Below are 23,184 nucleotides of genomic sequence, written 5' to 3'. Positions count from 1 at the left end.
ACTCGACCCAAAAATTCATTCAGATCTCGTTTAATTCGCTCCAATCACTGCTTCGAAGTTAACAGCCGCTCCGGTTGGTGTTGCTTGTGAGCAATCGCGGCACCCATCGGGCCAACAATTTTTTCATCGCCAACTTATCATGTAAAATATTAATTGCCGTTACGGTCGACGCATCAGTGGTCTCTGTTACCCGTATTAACTGACATTTCATAAGTGGCATCTATATATCAAGAGCGATCTGGAGTGTTGAATTCTTTCTTTACGTCAAAGGTGGGCTGAGTTGAACACTTTCTTATTGCGCTGCCTCTACACTAATTATAACGATTTCGATTGTAGCTATTGTCGGATACTCCTGTCGGTCGTGGTGCCTTGTTGGGCATAAGTAATGCTAGGACTACATTTGGTGTGTGCAGTACAATCTTGTATCCAATTCTCTGGGAATCATTGTTTAGGTATGCAGGAAGTTCTGTCTATGTTCCTTCCTTACTTGTTCTAATAGTGATTTTCAGCTGTTTCTTTTTTTTATGATGGTGATCACAATACTCTGGTGAAAATTTGTCTGAGCGAATGCATAATGCATAAACAGAGTTTGTTATGATATTTCTTAGGCAAGTTCGGCATTGTTTTATATCAGAACGGCACCGCTGTTTTTACATATATATGTATGTACATTTTCTGTGAGACTTCTTGGAGTTGATTCTCTATGATCAATGGTAGATGTTAGCAAGTTATACCGAATCATTCCCATTCTTGTTGTTCTAGCAACACAAGCTGGTATCTGAGCTTTATATATGGTGTGATTTCCTTGCAACCGGGTTTTTCAATTGGAGTGGTTGTTCACAACTTCATAATCATTAGGTCAAGCATGGCCGACTTGTGCTTAACTCTTTTGTTTCTTGAATCCGTGGACGACGTCCCCACTTGATGGCATTGGAATTGAAATTGCTGAGAATAAATACCGCTTCTCCGATTTCTCGAGCATTATCCTCAATATAATAGGTAAAAACTTATTAATGTAGCAACTTGGAAGCACTTCCGTTTTCTGTCGTGGTTACCCTGACTTAGACGGGACCACAATGCCCCAATACCAGTGGGGTTTCCCACCCTTCAGCTAGTGATATAGTTATAGCTGTATAGTGCTCACCTTTAGGATCGCGATATATATTTTATATGATTGCCGAGCTATGTTTGCTGTCAAGACCTTTACAGTTCTAGGTTGAGACTCCTAGACAGATACACATAAAGTAGCGATTGATATTTTCCTTAACTCATATTCTGCATTTTCGTGGAGAATACTAGTCTTTTTCATTTGTTCTTTACTCTTTGATACTTACGTACTTATGCCTATATCTTCCGTGGCGATGGTGCGAGTCATTTATAAAGCTTCAACGACTTGTGTTAAGGAAATCTAAGTCGCGGTCCCAACCATGATTTTCTAGCCCCCTTTGTCTAACTCAGGCACAATCGTTCCCGTTCTTGTTTCTAGGCACGTTTACTTTTTTAATTTCTGTCGCGCCAGTCTTTATTTTATTTCAATTGCTGCATATTTTCAACGGGTTTCTTAATCTTTTCGGTGTTTGTTTGTTTTGAGGCTGTCTTTGAACCCAATTTCAACAGCTTTACGGATTCGTCCTTTTTCTTCGTAATGTGGCGCCTATACGTGTTTCTGGAAGTTGCAATTAAATACAGCTACAAAAAACAAAAAAAAAACAAAAAAAAACATGTAGCAGAAAGTGTTTAGAAGAAGGTTAGCCAATAATAAAATATGACATATGTATAACAAAATAAAAATGTAATATATATGTATATATAACATATTAAAATATAACAGAAAAAACTCGTAGGCAGTCAGAGTTATAGCTAATTAGCTAATAACATCAGATGTAAGGACGAAAATTTGGTTTTTCCGAATAAAAGAAAGCGTCTCTTTTATTTTATTTTGCAATTAGCATGTATGTATAAAATCCTTTCAAAAATACAGGTTGAGCCATATAGCGTTTGCTTTTTGAAACACCTATTTTTTTGAGAATGGTAACACAAATGACATGTCAAATCTGTTCATAATTTACTTAAAGGTTTGATATTTACGAAATGGGACGCTATATGCTTGAACAAAATTGGGAAATATTGAAAACCTATTTCCAAAGTGGTAAGTCTTCTTCTTCTTTTCTGATTTTCACATCGGTGACTACGTCAATAAGCAAAATTGTCCAATTTGGGGCTCAGAAAATCCATACGTTACTGTAGAGAAGCAAATGCATCCACAACGAGTTACTATTTGGTGCGGTTTTTGGTCTGGCGACATCATCGGGCCATTTTTTTTTCGAAAATGAGGGAGGAGGCGCGGTTACAGTAAATGGCGAGCGTTACCGTGACATGCTCAACGAGTTGTTTCCAAAAATTGAAGAGGATGGCATGGACGTCATTTGGTTTCAACAGGACGGTGCAACTTGTCACACTGCCAAAGTTCCACTCGAACTTTTGTCTACCGTTTTTGAAAACCGAATAATCAGCCGAAATTCCGATATCAATTGGCCGCCTCGGAGCTGTGATTTAACCCGTTGGACTATTTTTTGTGGGAAGCCGTTAAGGGGATATGCTATGCGAACCATCCAGAGGCGATTGATGCTTTAAAACATGAAATCGAAGTTGCCATTCATGAAATTGAAGCCCAAACAATCGGAAATGTGCTTAAAAATTGGGTTGATCGAATGGCCTACTGTAAAGCCAGTCGTGGCAGTCATTTTCACAGACATACTTTATTTATGAGAAAACCTTGCAAATAAGCATACATTACATACAATACTTAGGTATATAACGACATATATGCACATAAAAGATTGTAATTGTGTTGAAGCACAAATGAAACTGGACTAATTAATTAAAATCGTTTGAAAACGGGAAATCTCAACTTTCCCTATCTCAAATTTCCAACGCAAGCTTTCAAGTATTTTCCAAAAAAGATTTTTATTTTGCCAAATTTAGGGCTAAATAAAACCCGAACTCTTATTGGCGCATATAAGGTAGGTATTTTCAAATATAAATAAAATATAGCTTAAAAAAACTAAAAAACACGCTTTTATTGCTAATCGAACTAAAAAGTAGAAAATAAATTTTAATGACAAAGGGACCAATAATGAAGTAATAGCAAATCGAAGGATCAGTCATAGTCAACTACCTCAGAACAGAATTATAACAAAAATTAAGATACAAATAGAGTAATTCAAATTAGAGTTAAAAGCGTGGGATGCTTGATATAGGAAATATTACAATCATTCTATTGGCAACTACCTATGTACAGAAGGTTATGAAAGTGAAGCAAAATGCATCCCATGCTTTTAACTCTAATTTGAATTACTCTATTTGTATCTTAATTTTTGTTATAATTCTGTTCTGAGGTAGTTGACTATGACTGATCCTTCGATTTGCTATTACTTCATTATTGGTCCCTTTGTCATTAAAATTTATTTTCTACTTTTTAGTTCGATTAGCAATAAAAGCGTGTTTTTTAGTTTTTTTAAACTATTTTTTATTTTCTACTTTTTAGTTCGATTAGCAATAAAAGCGTGTTTTTTAATTTTTTTTTTAACTATTTTTTATTTTTAGTATATGTAGGTGTTTACGAGTAATATACTATTACACAACCGCACACTAAATACTAACCTCAATGGTGGTGTGGAAACTAAAAATTCCCAATTTTTGTTTAAAAAAATACCCAATTCATGTTTCTACCGGTATGGCAATATTGGCAAATGTTATAAAAAATGCACATTTTTCAGCGCTCTCACGAGAAAAAGAGTTTCCCATCTAGTCATCTATGTTGTGTGTTCCGAGTCGATCAGATTTTTAGAAGCCAGTGAAAATTAAGCTCAAAGATTCCGATACAGTCATTCATACATACAACCCGAGCTAATAAAAGTGTGTTAAAAAAATACAATATTAATCCTGGCAATCCTAATAAGGATAATAGAAAATTTATCTCACATGTCTCACACTGCACTCGTTCTTCGTGACTATTTCGCCAAAAATTCCATGCATATCGTTCCGCAACCACCGTATTCGCCTGATTTGGCTCCGTGTGACTTCTGGCTATTCCCAAAACTCAAGAGACCACTACCGGAAATGGACTATTTGGCATGTTTCGGGGATTGGAAAACTCGTTGGCATAAGTGTATTTCATCGAGAGGACATTATTTTGAAGGGGATGAAATTGATTTACAAGAATAAATGACGATTTTTCATTTTACAACCAAATTCACCTTACTTTTTGCCCACAGGTAAAAAAAGAAAATATTAATCCTGGCAATCCCAATAAGGATAATGGAAAATTTTTATCAAATTATTGCATTGTCATCAGTCCTTGATAGGTGTGCAAAATTTCAAGTCGATCAGATGTTTAGAAGCCAGTGAAAATTAAGCTCAAATATTCCGTTACATACATACATACATACATACATACAACCCGTCCTAATAAAAGTGTGTTGAAAAATTATAATATCTTGAAGTGAGTAGCATGTTTTTCGAAAAAAACTGTCTTAGTGGCGTATTGAATGTTTGATTTGTAGTTTTGCATTCAAGACGCCAGCAGCGATTGAATGAGTCCTGTACTCTCTGCAAATAAGACCTGAGAATGGTCTGAGACCCGTAAACAAAGCCAGCAGGTATTCCAGACGCCCAAGTCGAGACTGAAGCCAACGTTTGTGCTTCACATCATATTGAATATGTTAGTGGAGCGGCTTCGGGCATTTTCCATGAGCAGCTGAGATAGTCTTGTTCCACTTCCAGCGCTGGCCTGCCTGGGTTAACTTTGGAAAATTACCAAAGATGTTTCCAATTGTGGGGGAATGTTGGAACATATTATATTATATGTGTAGAGTTATAGGGAGACGATTATGAGGTAATATGCTCGTGTTTTATTGACGGATTCTCAGAACTTAACCTAAAATTACTTTGCATATGTAGATGTTTCAGTTTTGTTATTAAAATTGCATTGTTATTGTAGAATTTAAAATTGTATATGTTCCATTTTAAGAATGTCATTATCAACCCAAAAACACGCCATTTTGGAGAGTGATTTTAAACCTCTATCTATTTTAAGCACAACGAACTAAAAGTACGTCAAGCTTAGTTTTAGCTCCTTGGATACTTTAAATTATCAGTACACACCTGCCAAAAATAAATATTTAGTGCTTTTCAAAGTGTAATAAATAATGGGTATGGCGAAGTCTATGACCACTAATTACGTACAGTCTATCCAATAGAAGCGTAATAGGAAAAATGCAAATTTAGAGTTCCGTTATAAAAAATGTAAATGCTGCTAAATAGGTGTATTCTTTTCGAAATACATGTTGTGCAAAACATTAGTTTTGTGAAAAATTTATAAAGCGTACGTTGGTTTACAAAATTAGTGCCCCGTATAAAAACAATTTGAAGATATGTTGCTATGTAAGGTTCAAAAATGTCGCGTGCATCTGTAGAAAAATGTTTGAAAAAGTCGAAGACGTTTAAGAAAAAGTTCTGTTAATTCATCCAAAGACACGTTTCGAGAATGTTTACGTGCAGAAAAATTCAAATTCTGGAGCATATTGAAAAATCCGCTGCTCTCATTATGACACATTGAAAACAGACTTGTATGGGGTACGGCAAATTCAGAAAGGAATTGGACAAACGAAATATTCAGGGATGAATCTTTCTTTAAATACGTCCGCTCTAATGCACTGCTGATATTCGACAACTTCAAAGAACTGTTAAGGTTCATGTTTGGGACTTTTTCTCCAAAAAAGGACTTGATTTGATTTTATTTGGTTGCCAACTAAGTAATTGCGGATTTTTTTAGAAAATCAAAGCCAATTTTTCATGGAACTAAATAACTTCATTCTGTAATGTATTGACAATTTTGATCAATTACCTTTTGCCATCTTTCAGACAGCATAATACCTCCACGTTCATAAAACTTCTGGTTTTTATTAGCAAAAAACTGAATCAGGTACGATTTGTCATCATCATCATTATTGAAATGTTTACCATTCAAGGAGTTTTGCAAGGATCGAAATAAAAAGTAATCAGATGGTGCAAGGTCAGGACTATATGGTTGATGCGGCAAAACCAACCAAGCTCCAATAATTTCTGCCGAGTGGCCAAAGATGTGTGTGGCCTTGCATTGTCATGATGGAATACAATACTTTTTTGATTTGTCATTCCGGGTCGCTTTTCTTCAAGTGCATTGTTTAATTTCGCTAGTTTTTCAATATAGACATCAGAATTCATCGTTAGGTTGGGTGGTAAGAGTTCAAAGTAGACAATTCCTTTGTAATCCCACAAACTAATAACAAAACCTTCTTTTGATGAATATCAGCTTTTGATGTTGTTTGAGTTGGTTCACCTGGCTTGCTCCACGATCTTTTCCGCTTGATATTGTTGTAAACAACCCATTTTTCATCGCCAGTAATCAGTTGTTTTAAGAATGGATAATTTTCATTACATTTCTTTAGCAAATCGCAGCTCTTAATGTGTTGCGTTAAATGCGCTTCTTTTAGTTCGTCAGGAACCTATGTATCGAGTTTTTGAACATAGCCAAGTTGTTTTAAGTGATTTTCAATGGATGTATGTGATTCGTGAAGCTTCTCTGCAACCTCACGTGTTGTACTGTGATGATTCGAATCGATTACTGCTTTGATTAGGGCGTCATCAACTTCAACTGGACGACCAGAGCATTTTTCATCTGAAATCAAGTGAAATCTGCAATTACTTAGTTGCCAACCCAATATTTGTGTTTACCGCCAAATAAAAATGATAGCAATAATTAAATAAAATTCAAATAAAAATAAATATGGTCGGTCAAATAGTTATCAAGGCAAAATCAGCTTTATTGGACCGATAACCTCCGCCACTTGAATAGAAATTAACACAAAGTATGACTAGAAGACGTCGCCGTTGCCATTTTAACGATGAAGATTATCGGATTTTGCACCAACAATTGCGATTTGAAATCAGAAACTTTTTTAATATTAACTTAGTGATACTCAATGAAATTATATGTATGTGGAATATAATTTCAACATCATAGGTACAAAACTGTGATTGTCCTCGTCTGATATCGGTCGTCATTGACAGTGAGAATAGCTTTTTCAATGAGCTTTTGTTTATTGATGCTTTCCATTTCGATTCAACCGGGCTATTCGGGACATGTTCTTCGATTTCGATGTAACTCAAATATGTTACTCTCTGGTCAAAATAATGAGACACGTATTTTTTTGTTCGCCCGAAAAAATTTTTTTTTAAGATTTATCGGCAATTTTGTTTTTCGCCTCAAAATGGATTTTTTTAAATTATTTTACAAAAACAAAAAAAATCGAAATTAAATATTTCAAAAAGTGTTTTTTTTTAACTTTTTCCAAATCAAGAGGACACCTCAAACTTCAATTGAGTTGAATACCCAGTAGCTAAAATGAGTTGTTTTTGAGTAATGAATTTTTGAGTAAAACACCTGTTTCGCACTTTTTGTTTCTTGAAAAATAAAAAATGTTCAACTACTTTTTTGCAATTGTTTCTACATGAAGTCGCTCGTGTATGTAATTACGATCATTTTGAACCCAGAATCATTAAAATCGGTTCATTTTTGACTAAGTTATGAGCATTTAAACAAAAAATTTTCTTACATAATTAAAAAAATCGATTTTGAACCGAAAAACAAAATTGCCGATAACTCTTGAAAAAATTTTTTTTCGAGCGAACAAAAAAATACGTGTCTCATTATTTTGACCAGAGAGCAACATATTTCAGTCACATCGAAATCGAAGAACATGTCCTGAATAGCCCGGTTGAATTGAAATGGAAAGCATCTATTATAAATGGTATTTCAAAAGACGCGCCTAGATGTCGTTTTTAAATAAAATATGTAAAAATTTAGATTCTTTCAGGTTTCAATATTTCTATTCAAAATACGGTTCTTAACAGTTATATGTGGAAATGTACATAACTTAAATGCCAACCCGGAGCACGTCTACATGTAAAATCCGCCAAGCATTCCATTCATGAATGTTTAATTGCTGAGAACGTCGAGATATTGATACTGCCACATTTACAAGCATCGGTAGATGAAATTATAACGTGGACTAAAACCTGAAACATTAAATTAAACGAGGGCAAATCTGTACCCGTTGACTTCACAAGCAAGAAGATTACTTTTATCCCTCCATTACAGTGCTAAATACTTGGGAATGGCACTGAACTCGAAGCTAAAATGAACGGATAAAATAAAATAAATCAAAATAAAAGCTAACGAAATTTACATAGAATCAAAAAGGCTTAAATAGTTAATTAGCAGAAACACATTACTTATTTACAATTAAGTTCTAAAGTTCAATTGTGGAGATAAACCGTTACTTCAAACATCGATGCAAAGCCAGCGAAATAAGGTGCTCGAGGTATATCAGTGCTTCTTGGTATATAAGGTATACGGATCTGCATAACGATCTGTCGGTGCAAAAGGTCTACCTTTGCTACAAAGTATGAAAAACGGCTGGAAAGGAACATAAACTCCGAAGCTACAGAACTTAGAGAAGCCATATATACAAGAAGACTACGAAGAACCAAGCCTCGAGACTTAATGGTCAACGCATCATAGTTTGGTTTTAAAATTTTTTATTGTTTGTATCAAATATTATGAAATCTTAATATAAGAAATATTATTATATATTAAATAAAGCGCTATTTTTATCCTCGGCAAAATCAATTTTTTTTAATTTTTTGACGAATCTTTGAATTGTCAACTCATTCGGACGATTGAGTCCTCCAAAAAATCATGAGTTTTGCGATATATTTTTCTCAAAGAACGATCATTTTCATAATAATTTCAATTAGTCGTTATATCGTGTAAAATTGTACTACTTGATAAATGTCAAAGATAACTTAGACAAAGGTACCGTCTAGCAATTGTCTACTACTGACATCTGGGCATCACTTTTGACAGAGCTTACAAGATGCTTCATGTAGCGGTTTTCAGTCTATTCTATTTTGACATTGACAGCTCTTTCCCGCTAGAAATCTTGAAAGAATGTAACATATCTCCACTAATGAAAATTAATCGCTTTGCGCTTGAAGTAAAGTTATAAAAAAAACTCATTTTATTTTAATTAAAAAATTATGTAGAATGATTCAAGCTTCAGTACAAGTTAAGGCTTCCAGTTTTCCGAGATTTTAAAGTTCTGACCAGAAAATGTAGTAATTTTATGCATGATGCTATTAGATGAAAATATGTCTCTCAATAAAATTTGCTTTAATGTCACCAAATTGTTAAAATCTTTTACATAACGAGCAGTGGGTGGAAACTCCATAAATTCTCAGAAAAGTCGTTTAAAAAGGACGGACTTTTCACTCAAAGTTTTTTTAATATTCTTAGAGCACAAAAAGGTATTATTTCGCATGGAAATTGTAAAATAAATAAATAAACAAATTCTACCAATTCTATTCTATATGCCTTTCATATATACATATCATGTAGTTGGAGTTGATTGGTTTTATTGCAGCCAACTCGTTTAATTTCACCAGCAAGTATTCTTCGCAGACGTCGGGGAAATAGTTTTGAAATGGCTACTCTGCTCTGCAGCATGCTGATCGGCGCAGGATATTCGGCCATGGTAGTATCTGGAGTCGCACGTGCAGAGACAGTTTTAAATGATCAAAGTAATGTACCATTTCCACATCAAATCAGGGAGGTAAAGACGGAAGAGGAGGAGAAGGGCAAGCATGTAACAGGTCAAAAATATAAATTACGTACGTTGCCTGATTTAGAAAGTCATCTAGAAGAAAACATGGCAGAGATGATGAGACAAAAAGAAGACGACGAAAGGCGGATACGAGAGGAAACAGAACGTTTGGAGTTGGAGGTAATAGGTTAACTTGTGAACTATATTATATTTTTTTAATTCAGAATATTAATATAAATTAGGAAATGGAATTGGTTGCTGTAGATAGATACCATTTTAGGCGTACACACGCCTGGGTTGTAATTGTCGATAATGCGTTATGGAGCATTAAGCCAAAGAAAACTTATCTGAATGACGAAGGTGATGAAGTACCCGAGACACCAAAGACGCGGTTTATTGAGGCATCGACAGGCTTTATTTGTGAAAATCATTGTAAGCAGTATATAATTATTGATAGCGTATGGGATCATCAAAATTATTATGTGAATATGCAAAAGTATCAAAGAGTTGGTGAAATACGCTGGAATCTACAAGATAACAATGATTGGGAGCACCTCTTGCCAGGAGAGCCCCCCGAAATGCGAATATACACTGTAGGATCTGATGAAAATTTCACAGAAAGTAAACGATCACTAGGAGAAGAGAAGCATCTAGACACAATACGGTCATGGGTCATTAAACTACATATTGGTCTTAAGGAATTTGTAGAAAGGTTTCCCAACCTAGAAAAAACCATTCATTATGCTGGTGCTGTTCATGATCGTTTTTCACCTTACTCCCAACGTGATGGCAAAGCTGCTCGGTTAACACTGTATAAAGATAAGGAGTATAAAGAGCAAACAATACGGTGGGAACATTATGAAAATAGAGGAGATTTGTTACAACAAATTAAATATTTTTACGATACTGGGAAAATTGAAGAAATATTTTTTAAAGGACGGAATGACAGTCTCAGATGTAAGTATCTATACGGCTATTTCTATGCACGTATAATTATAATATTAAGCAGGCACAAATACAACCCGAGAAAAACTGTAGTACCTTAACATTTTTATAAGTATTGACTATTTCTTTATTTACTTTTTCATTTCATTCATCTTTTTTTATAAAAAAGGCTATACTAATCCCAGATACAATTTTCAGAATTTCTAAAAAATTCATAGTTTTACAGCCCATTATATTTCAGACATTTTTCACCGTCTAGGGATAAGTTATAAAAACCAACAGGATTTGTTAGCAACTTTTAATATGCTCTTTATTACACTAGAATTTAAAAAACTATAAATCTGCATAACAATACGAAGTGTGTTAAAAAAATAAAGTGAATTTTGATTTTTCTCAAAAACTATTGTATTTACTTATTCATCAATTTCTATTTTATCTCATTCAAAGTACCAATCCTCGAAGCAGTTGTGATATGCCCTTTTCAGTATCTCCTTGAGCTCTCTCAGCGATTCGGTTTTTATCTCCTCAATCGTCGCAAAACGCGGTCCTTTCATGGATCTCTTCAATTTTGGGATCAGGAAAAAGTCGCACGGAACCAAATCTGGTGAATACAGTTGCTGAGGCATGATAACGGTGTTGTTTTTGGCCTAATAATCTCTCACAACCAAAGATTAGTGCAGGTGCATTATCATGATGCAAAAGCCATGCATTTTTTCCACAATTCCGGGCGTTTTTTTTTTTCATATTGTTTCACGCAAACTGCGCATATCTTCAAGGTAAGACCCCTTATTTACCGTACGACCTTGTGGTAAAAACTCCTGATGCACTACACACTACTACTTTGACATTTGATCGGGCTTGGCGTGTGTTTTTTGGTCTTAACTCTCCGGGACTCTTCCCCAGTTATGACCCTTTTAAGCAAATGTGGATCATCGTTGACGTCATACAACAATTCCTAAGCCATGCTCATGCGACGTTGTTTTTGGTCAAAATTCAGGAATTTCAGAACGAGCTTCGCTACCACACGCTTCATGCCCAAAATTTGCGAAAATCCTCAGCGTTATCTCCCATTGTGATTCGACGATTCTCCATAACAATTTGTTTTGGCTCTCAACATTTTGATCGGTTGTTGATGTGCTGGGGCGTCTAGAGCGAGTGTCGTCATCTTCTCGACCTTCTGTGAAAAGCTTATACCACTTGTAAGTACTCTCACAAACAAACTAAACATGCTTTATCGCTAAAACCGCGAACATATCTGGGAAACAAGTGTACCAACATAAGAAAATAATAATCGAAAGTCGAATGTACGTAGCCCGCGAAATGGGAAAATTCTCCTTATTTTTTGAACACAACGAAAACCGCGATTTAACCCTCCGTCGGACACCTTTTTTAAAACCTTCGGCTAGGCACCCGGGTCTTACCGTTTTTCGTCCTCTTCGAGGATTCTTTTTAAATTTTAATTAAAATTAGGAAGCTACGTCGTTCGTTATAATAATATAAAAAACATATGTTAAATTCACGTCAAAAGTCGAAAAATTCGGGCCAGACCCGGATGCCAATAGAGAGTTAAAACAGTGTTTTACGATAGATTTAGGTCCTGGTAGGGGCAAAAACATTCCTCTTGCACAGGGACAGATGTGCAACCTTTTGTAGAACCATCCGCTAAAATGGACGGCGTACTCGATTTTTTGAAACAATTCGAAAGTTACCCGCACGGCCTAAATTGAATATTTTTCCACGAATTTTGAAATTTATTCGTTAGGATCGAGATAGTAGTATTTTTTCCAAAATTTGAACACTAAATAAATAAAAGTGGTGGGCCATGTAGCGTCAAAGCGGTTTCCGAAAAGTAGATCTTAGTTTTTTGCCGTGTCCTGTGGCGTTCATTATGTTTGGTTCATTGGCCACCTAGTTAGATGAGATTTTGATTTTAACTTTTTATTTATTTATTAATATCCAGTACAACAAGGGTTGGCTTTATTTCATCATTGGATATAAGGAAAATAATAATATGTTTAAATTTTAAATCTAAAACTTATTTCTAAGATGAGTAATAGGTTGTTCAATAAGTTTCTTGGTTCGATAAGAGAGGGCGTTGCTACTAGCCTAAATGGTTTTTGTTATATTGGCACACTCTTAATATGAACGTATGTTAAATTTCATTTCAATCCGTCAATTCATTATTTGCTTACAAGCCATTTATTATCGACGAGTCACAGTTTCTTTTACAATGGAAAAAAATCAAGTGTCGTTCATTGACTGAATTTTTATTTTTAGAAGGTTTAAAAGCCAAGAAAATTTATGAACGAATGTTAACGTGTATGAGAACCCCTCGGGAGAGCCTGTAATCTGAGTGAATATCTCCCGCGAACTACACTGGTCTAAGACGTAAACTTCGTTAAAAAAACTCCTTCAACCCAAGGTGTGATGCGACCCGTGCCTATTGAGTGGGTTTGGCAGCCGAGGTACTAAATAAGACTATCTTCTAACGGAGCCCTCCTGATATCAGGCCGCCTCAGGTTGTAACGGTGGCCTTGCCATGGTATGGAGCGCTACCATGGTCGACCGGATATTTCTCCTTTATCCTCTTTGGTCACATGCGCAGCTCCCTTGGCGGGGCAGGATGTAATGAACAAAATGATTCAAAAATATAGTAAACAACATAATAGGAGAGATTCCGATCCACCAAATCACTCTCACGGAAAACCTTGAGGGTAGGGTTATAACACTGGTGGGCACTAGGCACTACAAAATAACCTGCCCCATCAAATTTAGCAAAAAAATCACCCTCCTTGGTGGAGCAGTGAGCTCTTAAAATTAAGAGAATAATCTAGATCAAGGTTTAACCTCAGCTACTCGACAAGAAATTGGAAACTGTACTGAGAAAGTCGGAGACAGTACAAGGCAATTAGGGCCGCCAAAAAAGAGAGCTGGAAGGAATCTTGTTCGTCAATCGCATCCACCAGGGATTCTGCTAGGCTTAGCCGTGTTCTTTCCAAAGACCATTCAAAGGCTGCTTGGGTCAAGAAACCTGATGCTACTTGGACTGTTATGGCAGAAGAATCGCTAGAACTTCGGCTAAGTAACCATTCTCGGGGATGTAACGCTCACAAAAGTGGGAGGGGAAATATTAGGCGGAGCCAATATATTCCACAGCATCTTGCAAATGAAATAATTACCCAGGAGAAAGTTGCGTGGGCAATCAAATCTTTTTCACCTTTCAAATCTCCGTTGCCAGATGTATCCTTCCATGCACATTAGGACAAATCACCGTTTTTGCTGTGCAAAAGTGTTTTGTTTTGTTTTTTTACATCACAATTTTTATTACATCTATCTATGTATTCTTAGTAATTTTTATAGCTTGGGTGAGAGAGTAATTTTTACCTGAAATCAGCATTTAAATAACATGTTTTAATGAGTAGTTACATAGCTTACATTTAATATTTGAGCAACAGTAATATACTTAGTTTAAGTTTGTCAAAATAATTAGTTTTTGTATCTACTAATGCTGTTGGTGTGATTCCTATTTTGTCAATTAGATTTTGTAACTTCGATGAATCGACATTTATATTCCTATCCGACGTAATTGATATTGTGTCGTCGGCGAAGGTAGCAATTATGCTGTCGTCATTTGGATAGGGAATGTCATATGTGTAAATTTTATACAACAATGGTCCCAATACGCTGCCTTTTGGTACTTCGGCATCCATTTTTAATACGTCCGAGCATTCGTCTGATGTTGAACAACGAAGTACCGGTCGCTTTGGTAACTTCGCAGTAATATATAGTAGTCAAGTGGGAATATATGTTTTAACTTATCCTGACTGCCTAATCCTGGATGCCATACGCTGTCAAGAACCTTCGCTACGTCGAGATAAGTTGCGACACATTAATTAGTTTTTCTTATCAATTTTACTCGGTGCACTTGTTGAATGGTCGAATATTAATGTCGGAATCCAAACTGGTGGAAGGGAATTATGTTCCTCAATTGTATGATGGGGTCAATACGATCATGGATCAAGGTTTCAAATAGTTTTGAAAGAATTGTTAAGAGGCTTATAGGTTTCTATGAATGGTTTACTGGCGTCTTTATTTGGCTTAGGCAATGCTATTATTTCTGAAAGGGGAAATATTGTACTCTAATGGATGAGTTAAAGAGGTTTCTTAAGTACATATATTATTCCATCGTCATGTAGCTCTTTTAATATTTTGACATAGCCAACAAAGATGTAGAAGGCAGGTTATAATTTTGAGCATCATTTTGATTTGTGAATGTCTTTATGAAGTGTCTGGCGCGCACACTAGCCATTTCTAGTGGCGTTTTGGCCCATGTGATGTTTTCATTTAAAATTGCATGTTGGTGAGGTGTTGTTTTCTTGATCTTCGATGTTGTCCGCCAGAGTTAGTAATTGCTGTTTTTTGTTGGATCTAGGTTGGACAAAAAGTTTTGCTTTTTTATCCTCGAAGTCCTTAAGCATTTCTATAATTTACTTTGTCATTTTGTTAAATTGTGCTTTATCTGCGGGATGTCTTGTTGTTTGCCACTCTTGGGATTGTATTCGTAATAGGGTGAAGTAATTGTACTTAAGCGCAGATTATTCGCTATTTCTTGGTGTAGTATTTTTGCCACATTGTTATGCCTTTTTGTGTATTCACTTTCTACCAAAAGACGACATCCAGAAATAATGTGGTCTATGTTTTCTGTATTTATTTGGCATTTGCGACATCTGTCATCAATAATATACTTTTGGTACATTCGCATCGTTCATTATATGAAAGTGTCTTCCATGAAGTAGTTTCTGCAACCATATTGCTTTTTTCTCTTCGATTGTTACAAGGGGGAATAATGTTCCTTGTGTGTTATGTAGATTAAGTGGTGAGTAATTTTTGTCTGCTAGGGCTATTGCTTTGTGCAAACTGTATGTGTGTGCTATTGTTTGATTATTGTGTAGGTTGTGAATCGGTGTTATTATTATTATTATTTCCCACTTCCCCCCCCGCATACCGCGTGAGGCGGGTCCATTTCACCAAACACGACGGCATATAACGAATGCAAGTCGTTTTGGCACTGGTTTTTGGTTAAGTTTTATTGCTGGTTTAAAAATTTACGCGTTATGTTGCATGTTTTTAAGATAATAGCTTTTTGAATTTTGTGATCTATATCGGCTTTAATGTTCAAAAATTTGAAGTTATTTACAAAACTTTTGTGAACTATCCCAGTTGCAGACATAATGAAAGGTAGGGGTTTTACTGTATTTCGTTTCCAGATTCTTTTCACTTCTAAGCTTTATTATTATTATTATTATCCCACGCTACTCTCCCCACCGCATACCGGGCGAGGCAGGGTCCATTTTCACCGAACACGACGGCACATTCGGGATGCAAGTCGTGTCGGTACTATTTGTTTTTGTATTATTTTATTGTTATTTATGTCAAAGTGTCTCCGTTTTTTATTAGTACGCGTTTAAAAAGGACCTAACTATATTGCATGTTTTTATTATCACTGCTGTTTTAATATTACCGGGTATTTTTTTGTCAATGTTTATTAATTTTAAATTTTCTATAAAAGTTGTATGCAGTATTCCTGTATTTGAGATTATGAGTGGTATGATACTCACTTCGTTTTGTTTTCATATCTGTTTTATTTGCTCTGCTAAATCTGCGTATTTTTCAATTTTTTCAGTGTATAGTATATGCTGCGTATGTTGGTATCATTTTGGTATGCTTATTTCAAGTAGTTGGGTGGTGTTGTCTTTTTTATTGATTATTGTAATATCTGGTCTATTGCATGCTAATGTTTTGTCAAAGTAAATCGTTCTATCCCAGTAGATTTTGTATGTATCGTTTTCAACTATTGTGTCTGGCGTGTATTTATATATTAGTATGGCAGAGTGTTTTCTTGAATGTTTAGATTTTTAAGTATTTCTTTGTGTATAATTTTAGATACTGTGTTATTACATTAGGTAAAAAAACAAAGAGCACACTAGCTGCTTAGGCCTTCGGTGCTTGGTAATTATAATATTATGTTTAAGTTTTAAGGTATAGGATAAATGACAATTTCACAAACTTTCAATTAGGCCGATTGCCTTAATAAAGTTATATATTTTAATGACATTCTCTGTTGTGGTATTTTTCAAAAGTTTGGAGGGATTTTTGGAACCAAAGATAGGTACACGTTCAGTATTTAAATTTGCACAGATGTCTATTATGTCTATAAGGTGAAATTGATCGTTACAGAAAGGAGATGTGGGAGGAGACGTGGATAGAAGAAGGTGTTAATGGGTTAGCCTGGAGTGGCCGATCCTTAAACGCACGAATACAGAAATTTGATTCTTTGATAATGAGGCTGCATATATTACTTTTACACACTCTGGGTTGAAATCTTTATACGGGTGCCTGTATTGCGCCCACGTTACATATTTTTGTCGAAGGAGATAGCTGTTTATGTAAGCTTGACGGTCCTTAGAGACAACTGGAGTAAATAGAAAGACTGGGGATTGGTACATGCCGCTAGATCTGCCGATTAATTTCCCAGAATGCCTTTGTGACTTAGTATCCAGACGATATGTATTTTGTTTCCATTTTTTATTAAGTAATCCCGTATTTGGAAGAGAATTTGACTACTACCGTAAATGTTGGATAGCCCTTGTATTACCGAAAAGCTATCAGTAAATATGGCAAATTTATCTTTCGATTTCGACGCAAAGTCCACTGCTTTAAGGATAGCGGTGGCTTCGGATGAAAATATTGAGCTATAACTTGGTAAAAGCCTTCTGTTAGCAAGGCACTATTGTTGTGTACTATAGCGAAAGTTGTGCTATCGCCGGATTTAGACCCGTCTATAAATAGGTGAGTTCTACTAGCGAACTCTTTGTGTTTGGAAGCAGTCTTCAAGGTATTAAAAAGAAGTCTATTGGCGGTGGTCAAAAGCTTCGGGATTAGCCTAAAGTAGGGATTAGCCTTAGGTAGGCCAGCCACGGAAAGTATGTTCTCTAAAAGTGTATTTGTTGTCGAATACAATACCAAGTATCTTCAGCGCATTAGCCTCAGCTATATTTGTATTTTGACGATTAATTTGTATTTGTGGGCATCGTTTCTTCCGGCAGATATGCAGTGTCGTGCATTTGCTGTATGATAAAATTGCTCCCGAATGTTTGCTCCAGGAACTAATATCGTCAAGCAGCTTTTCGAATATTGAATGAACTTTATTGATGTCTTTGACTTTTGTGTAAAAGGAAGCATCGTCGGCATATATCCGGAAGTCTAAACTTTTTTGTTTGGGGGCAATTTTATTTATTTCCTCGAAAGCTATAATAAAGAGTACCACGGTGAGGGGAGACCCTTGGGGTATACCGTTTTTAAGGCAGTGCATTGAGGAAGGTACACCATTGATTTTGATTTGAAATGTACGATTCGTTAAGTTCGACTTTACCAACTGGTAAATTTTCGGGCCAATATGCCACTCTGCAAGTTGTTCAAGAACAACATGGACTCCAATGCGGTCAAAGGCCTTTTCAAAATCTGTCGACAGTAATGTTACGTGGTTTGTTGTTGAGAGAGCATCTTTTATGTAGTGTTGCAGGGGAATAAGACCTTCTCTGGTGCTTTTTTAAAGGCAACTTGATTAGGACTCACAAACCCGTTTTTTTGTTATGAACCACATACGCCGTTTTTCTATCATTTTTTCAAAAGTTTTTTCTAAGCAAGAGAGAAGTGATATGGGTCTGTACCTATCGAGGTTATTTGTTGGCTTATTCGGGTTGGAAATTGGTATCACGTCGGCTGACAGCCAAGTGTGAGGGTATTTACCAGTTTTAAACATGTCGTTGTAGAAGGAAGGAAAGTTGCGTAGCAAGGGGTAAGATATCCTGTCTTTGCTTGGAGTTTTCCCTTTTGCATGCTGGAGTGAAGTTGCTAGTTCAATATGGCTAAAATCAGTTTCCAATGCAAGGACATCGCTTGTTAGCTGTCTCGGAAGGTACGACTGTTGCAGAATTATTCATTTTTATTAAGATATTCTGAAGGGAAATTGAAGTCACTTGAATATTCTGACCAAATTTTGGCGAACGTGTTAGCAATGTCTAGAGAATTGGTTACTAATCCGGTTGAGACTTCTATGGAACTTATAGGTACTGAAGGGATATCCGTAAGAGCTCTGTTAGAGGACCACATTTTTTTGGGGTTGAAGACGGGTTAATTTCTTTAGTGAAAGTTGCTTATGATGCTTTTTGGCTTCTTTGACACGTTTTTTAAAGAGGGCGCTAGCTTCTTTATAAGCAATTAGAATACGATTGGAAGCCAAAGATTTGTAGGTTTGTCAAAGGGATTGTTTACTGGGTCGAAGATTGTTAAGGTCTTGATTCCACCATGCAGAATATTTTTTTAACTGGGAAGTATTGATCTGAGGTATAGCTTCATTGGCTGCTGATTTAATGGCGAATTGATGAACGTTGGTGGAGCTACAATCAGAGAAATTTTTTTCCCACAAAAGTTGATATCGCTTCCAGTCTGCGGCATCCGTTTTAAATTTGGGAGATTTATTAAGGTCACATGTGGTTAGTCTTGTTTGTATTGCGCAGAGAATAGGATAGTGATCACTGCCATATATGTAAGTCTTTTAGAGTATACCAATTACACCTGGGGCTTAACTGTGCCTCTACTAGTGTAAGATCAATGTGTGTGAATGAATTGTGTGTGGAAAAGTGCGTTGGGACTTTGGGAACGTGATAAAAGAGTGAAAATGCCATTTTCAGAAAATTATTGGCTGGGCGGTATGTAGGTGTTTATTATTGTAAAACGAGGTGATGTGCTGAGTTCTATGGCCACCCCTTGCTTCGATGTGGTATTAGAATTAAAGAAATGTGCTACATAGCTTTTGTGAGTTACTACCTGTTTAATGTGATACGTAATGTGGATTTCTTGTAGACATATTATATTAGGATTTGTGTCTTTAATTAATAGACCTAGTTCATTGTAATTATTAAAATAACCTTTTATGTTCCACTGTGCAATTAAGAACAACATAAGAAAAGAAAAAAAAAGAAAAATATAATAATGATAATTAAAGAGAAATCAAGAAAATATAAAGAGCGTAAGATACGACTTTTAAGTATGAATGTTAGGTATAGTATTATATATCTACTTAAGTATATAAATGTATGAATGAATGTTATATGTTGGTTGTACAATTTGGGTATTTTGTTTTTAAGTATTCTTCGATGGAGATTGGTTGCGTGGGAGTGAAATTTGTACTGTTGCTGAATGATAGCATTGAGGCTCCGGAGAATTGAGGTGTTGTTGGCTGTTGTGTTTTGAGAGTTTCAATATCCATAGTATTTACATTGCTGATATCAATGGATGTTTGTTCTTGTGGGAGAGTTTCTACTTCCATTGCGTTGTCGATTACATTATCGCTGTTGGTGTTGTTGGCAGAGTATGTACGCATTGTACCGTTTATCAAATCTGCTGATGAGCTGTTTTTTTCATTGTCCGAAGAATAGTTATTGCCTTAACTAGTTTTTAATATTAAATTATTGTTGGTGACTGTTTCTGTTACTTTTGTTTTTTCTGTTGAGTTATTGTTTGTTGAATTCTTTTGCCAACTCATTTTATGCCGTCCGAAATTTTTTTCATGTATTATTAACATTTAGTAGAATAAAAGCAAATAGTCAGCTGCGCGGTAGAGGGGGGAAAACACGTCAGCTGAACAGGTGAACTTGTAAAAAAAAGTATAACTACTTTATGCCGACAGAAAATTTTTTACATAATTTTGGACACATATGAAAATATAATAATGATGGTCAGCTGCGTTTATAGCGGTTAAAAGACCGTCAGCCAAAGCAAGAATGAATCATTGCGTTCAGCTGACGTATTTTCTCCCCTCTAAGACGCAGCTGATTATTTTTTGTTTTACTAAATGTCGACAATACATGAAAAAAATTTCAGCCGGTATAAACTGAGTTCGCAAAAATTTTTTTTCGACACGTTTCGAACCCTCCCACAATCACACCCACCGCGAGTGCGCCAGGTGACGTTCACTTTCGTTATTCATGAAAGCTAAATCACAAGTATAGTCAAGAATTTAACGGTATAAAAACGCAGTCCAAAATCGACCCCTGGCTCCCGGACTATTTGTTGTCTTAACTCGAAATGGCAAGAAAGACCAAACGAATTTAAGAGTGTGGATGATACATTTCTTTATGCTGGTGCCAGACTAACTTCCAATCATCTCTTTCCAGAATATTTATAAAGCATTGACTCCAAGTAGTATTTATAATTCATGACAAAAGACATTTCTAATTGGAAATTTATCGAAATGAATGGCTTGTATTTATTAATAGCAATAAATTGAGCCTTAAAGCTGTTTTTTCTGCAAAAAGGAACTGCGGAACCATTTATACATATCGCTCATTTTGACAACTTAAAAAGAGCATGTAAAAGTAATAAAGGAGTAATGCTGTTACAATTAAGCAAGTAAAAGATTCGGGAATATGCTGTCAAATCTTAACTTTTAAACAAAAAAGAAAAAAGCGCAAAGTACAAACGTATAATTGAAGACATCTGGAAAAATATTATACTTTGAGTCCGAATGTTATCAGTGTTATATGTTTAGTTATTTCTTTTGCAGGAGTAAATATGCTTCTAAAAATTCACTTCCTCGTATTTGGATTTTAGAATTTTTGTTCTCATCCGAGTAACTTTTATTTCTGTAATATCACATATCACTTGTTTTGATCGGATTCTCCAGATATCAGACATTTTTATAATCAATCTTTTTCGTATAAGCTATGACCGTTATTTGGTGCGATCTCGAAAACTAAATACCTAACAGAAATACGTAACAAATTGTGTACATTTTCGGGTTCAGAAACCGATTTCACTAGAAATCGGATGAACTGGGAGTTTGGTTTCTTGATTATAATACTGTAATTAATACTATTCAACTTATTAGTAGCGACGCGAGGCTCCAAAATGTAGGTATTTATTTGAGCTTGATAGCTAACTCACCTGAGCTTGATGGTGACGGTGATGACGGACAGTGGGCCTATTACGTGATAGCCTAATTAAAGACTGTAGTAAAAACCACCTCCCCAATTTCGGAGTGATGAGGACAACCAGACAGAGCTAAGAGGTTACCATGTACTATTTCAATTCAGTTGCCCATCCTTGCACTACTCTAGTTGTTACCGGCACCAAACATGGCGCTTATTCGTGGCGAGGCGCTTATTCGAGAGTGTGCTAAAATATATTCAGGTAGATATATGTAATTATATTGTTAAAATTTGTGTTTTTTCTATTACAGTTATGGAATACAACAGTGATCCAAATGAGCCAAAGATCCTACACTTTTATCCAGCTACCAGAGTTGATTCGTTGAAAAACCTCTCAGTAAACAATGAAAAAATTGTTTTAAATTATAGCGATCGTGCAGACCGGTGTATCTTCCAAGAGTTCGAATTTAAGCCAGGGGGCCAAGTTTTAAAGGTTAAACAACCAAATACTATACCTTTTATTTTTATGAAACAAATACAATATATGGTTATTTCTTACTTATATTTCCCCAGAAAACAATTGAAAAATTTCAGCGCCAAACTAATGGAAATATACCAGCATACAAAGATATTGCAGTGCGAACAATCCTCTTTTCCCAACGTAAAATAGTATTGAAATTCCATTATGCTCGGGGAGCCCTAACATCGTCAACATTAGAGTTTATCAAACCACCGAAACCAAACTACGGCCAAGAAATCAAATTTGATCCTCTGCTTACCAAATCTTACAAAGTAATTATATACCTATATATTGTAGGTATGTATGTACATATTCAAGACCATGCAACAGAAAATCTAGAGGAGGAACAGCGCACAGTATTTGAGTGTCGATGTATGTAATATGAAATAAATTTTGTTTCTGGATACTTCAGGTGAGACAGTAAGACATACCTCGCCAAAATGGTGTTGGATCAATTACGAGCCAAGGAAAAATAACTAATAATGAGATTTTTTGGGTTATTATTGTACATAGTTTATTTAAGAAATTTTTGGAAGTAAAGAATATTTGCATACTTTAGTATTACATATAAATACATATATGTACATATATCGATTAAGTACATTGTACAAGTCTTTACATTTCAATACTAGTTTGATTGAAAAAAATCGGTAATGCTTGATTGCTTAAACATTAATTGCTTTTATTTAAAATGTTCATTTTCCAAGTGACTCTCGATATTTTTAATGTGCTGAAAAGCTACATAGTCATTTTTTGCAAATTGTTTCAAGCCCGCAACAAGTTTTAAAGCCTCATCATATGATGTTATAGGCTCACTTATTTCTTCTGAAAATTCATCTTCTGAATCACTTATGTCCATAGTATCATCTGTTGGTCAAATTGAATTTCTATATTGTTGTCCTCAGTGAAAACATTTTGATCCATTTGGAGAAAACCTTCCAAATCATTTGCCAAGTCTAGTCCTTCCTGAAGCCTAGTATAGATTGCCAGTGGAATATCATCTTCAGAATCAAAATCTGGA

General features: G+C 35.5%; 1 protein-coding gene across 1 annotated transcript in view; it reads left to right on the top strand.

The window, feature by feature from the left end:
• LOC129235428 (coiled-coil domain-containing protein lobo) overlaps positions 1–23,184 on the top strand; it is a 143,521-nt gene that overhangs the window by 99,104 nt on the left and 21,233 nt on the right. The window contains exons 5-8 of the mRNA XM_054869265.1: positions 9,528–9,887; positions 9,950–10,664; positions 21,955–22,136; positions 22,217–22,435. Coding sequence (XP_054725240.1) covers positions 9,528–9,887; positions 9,950–10,664; positions 21,955–22,136; positions 22,217–22,435 — 1,476 coding nt within the window. The remainder of the gene's footprint in view (positions 1–9,527; positions 9,888–9,949; positions 10,665–21,954; positions 22,137–22,216; positions 22,436–23,184) is intronic.

Source organism: Anastrepha obliqua, chromosome 1 (assembly GCF_027943255.1).
Source record: "Anastrepha obliqua isolate idAnaObli1 chromosome 1, idAnaObli1_1.0, whole genome shotgun sequence".
Classification (NCBI taxonomy): Eukaryota; Metazoa; Arthropoda; class Insecta; order Diptera; family Tephritidae; genus Anastrepha; species Anastrepha obliqua.
This window is presented reverse-complemented; position numbering and strand designations above follow the sequence as displayed.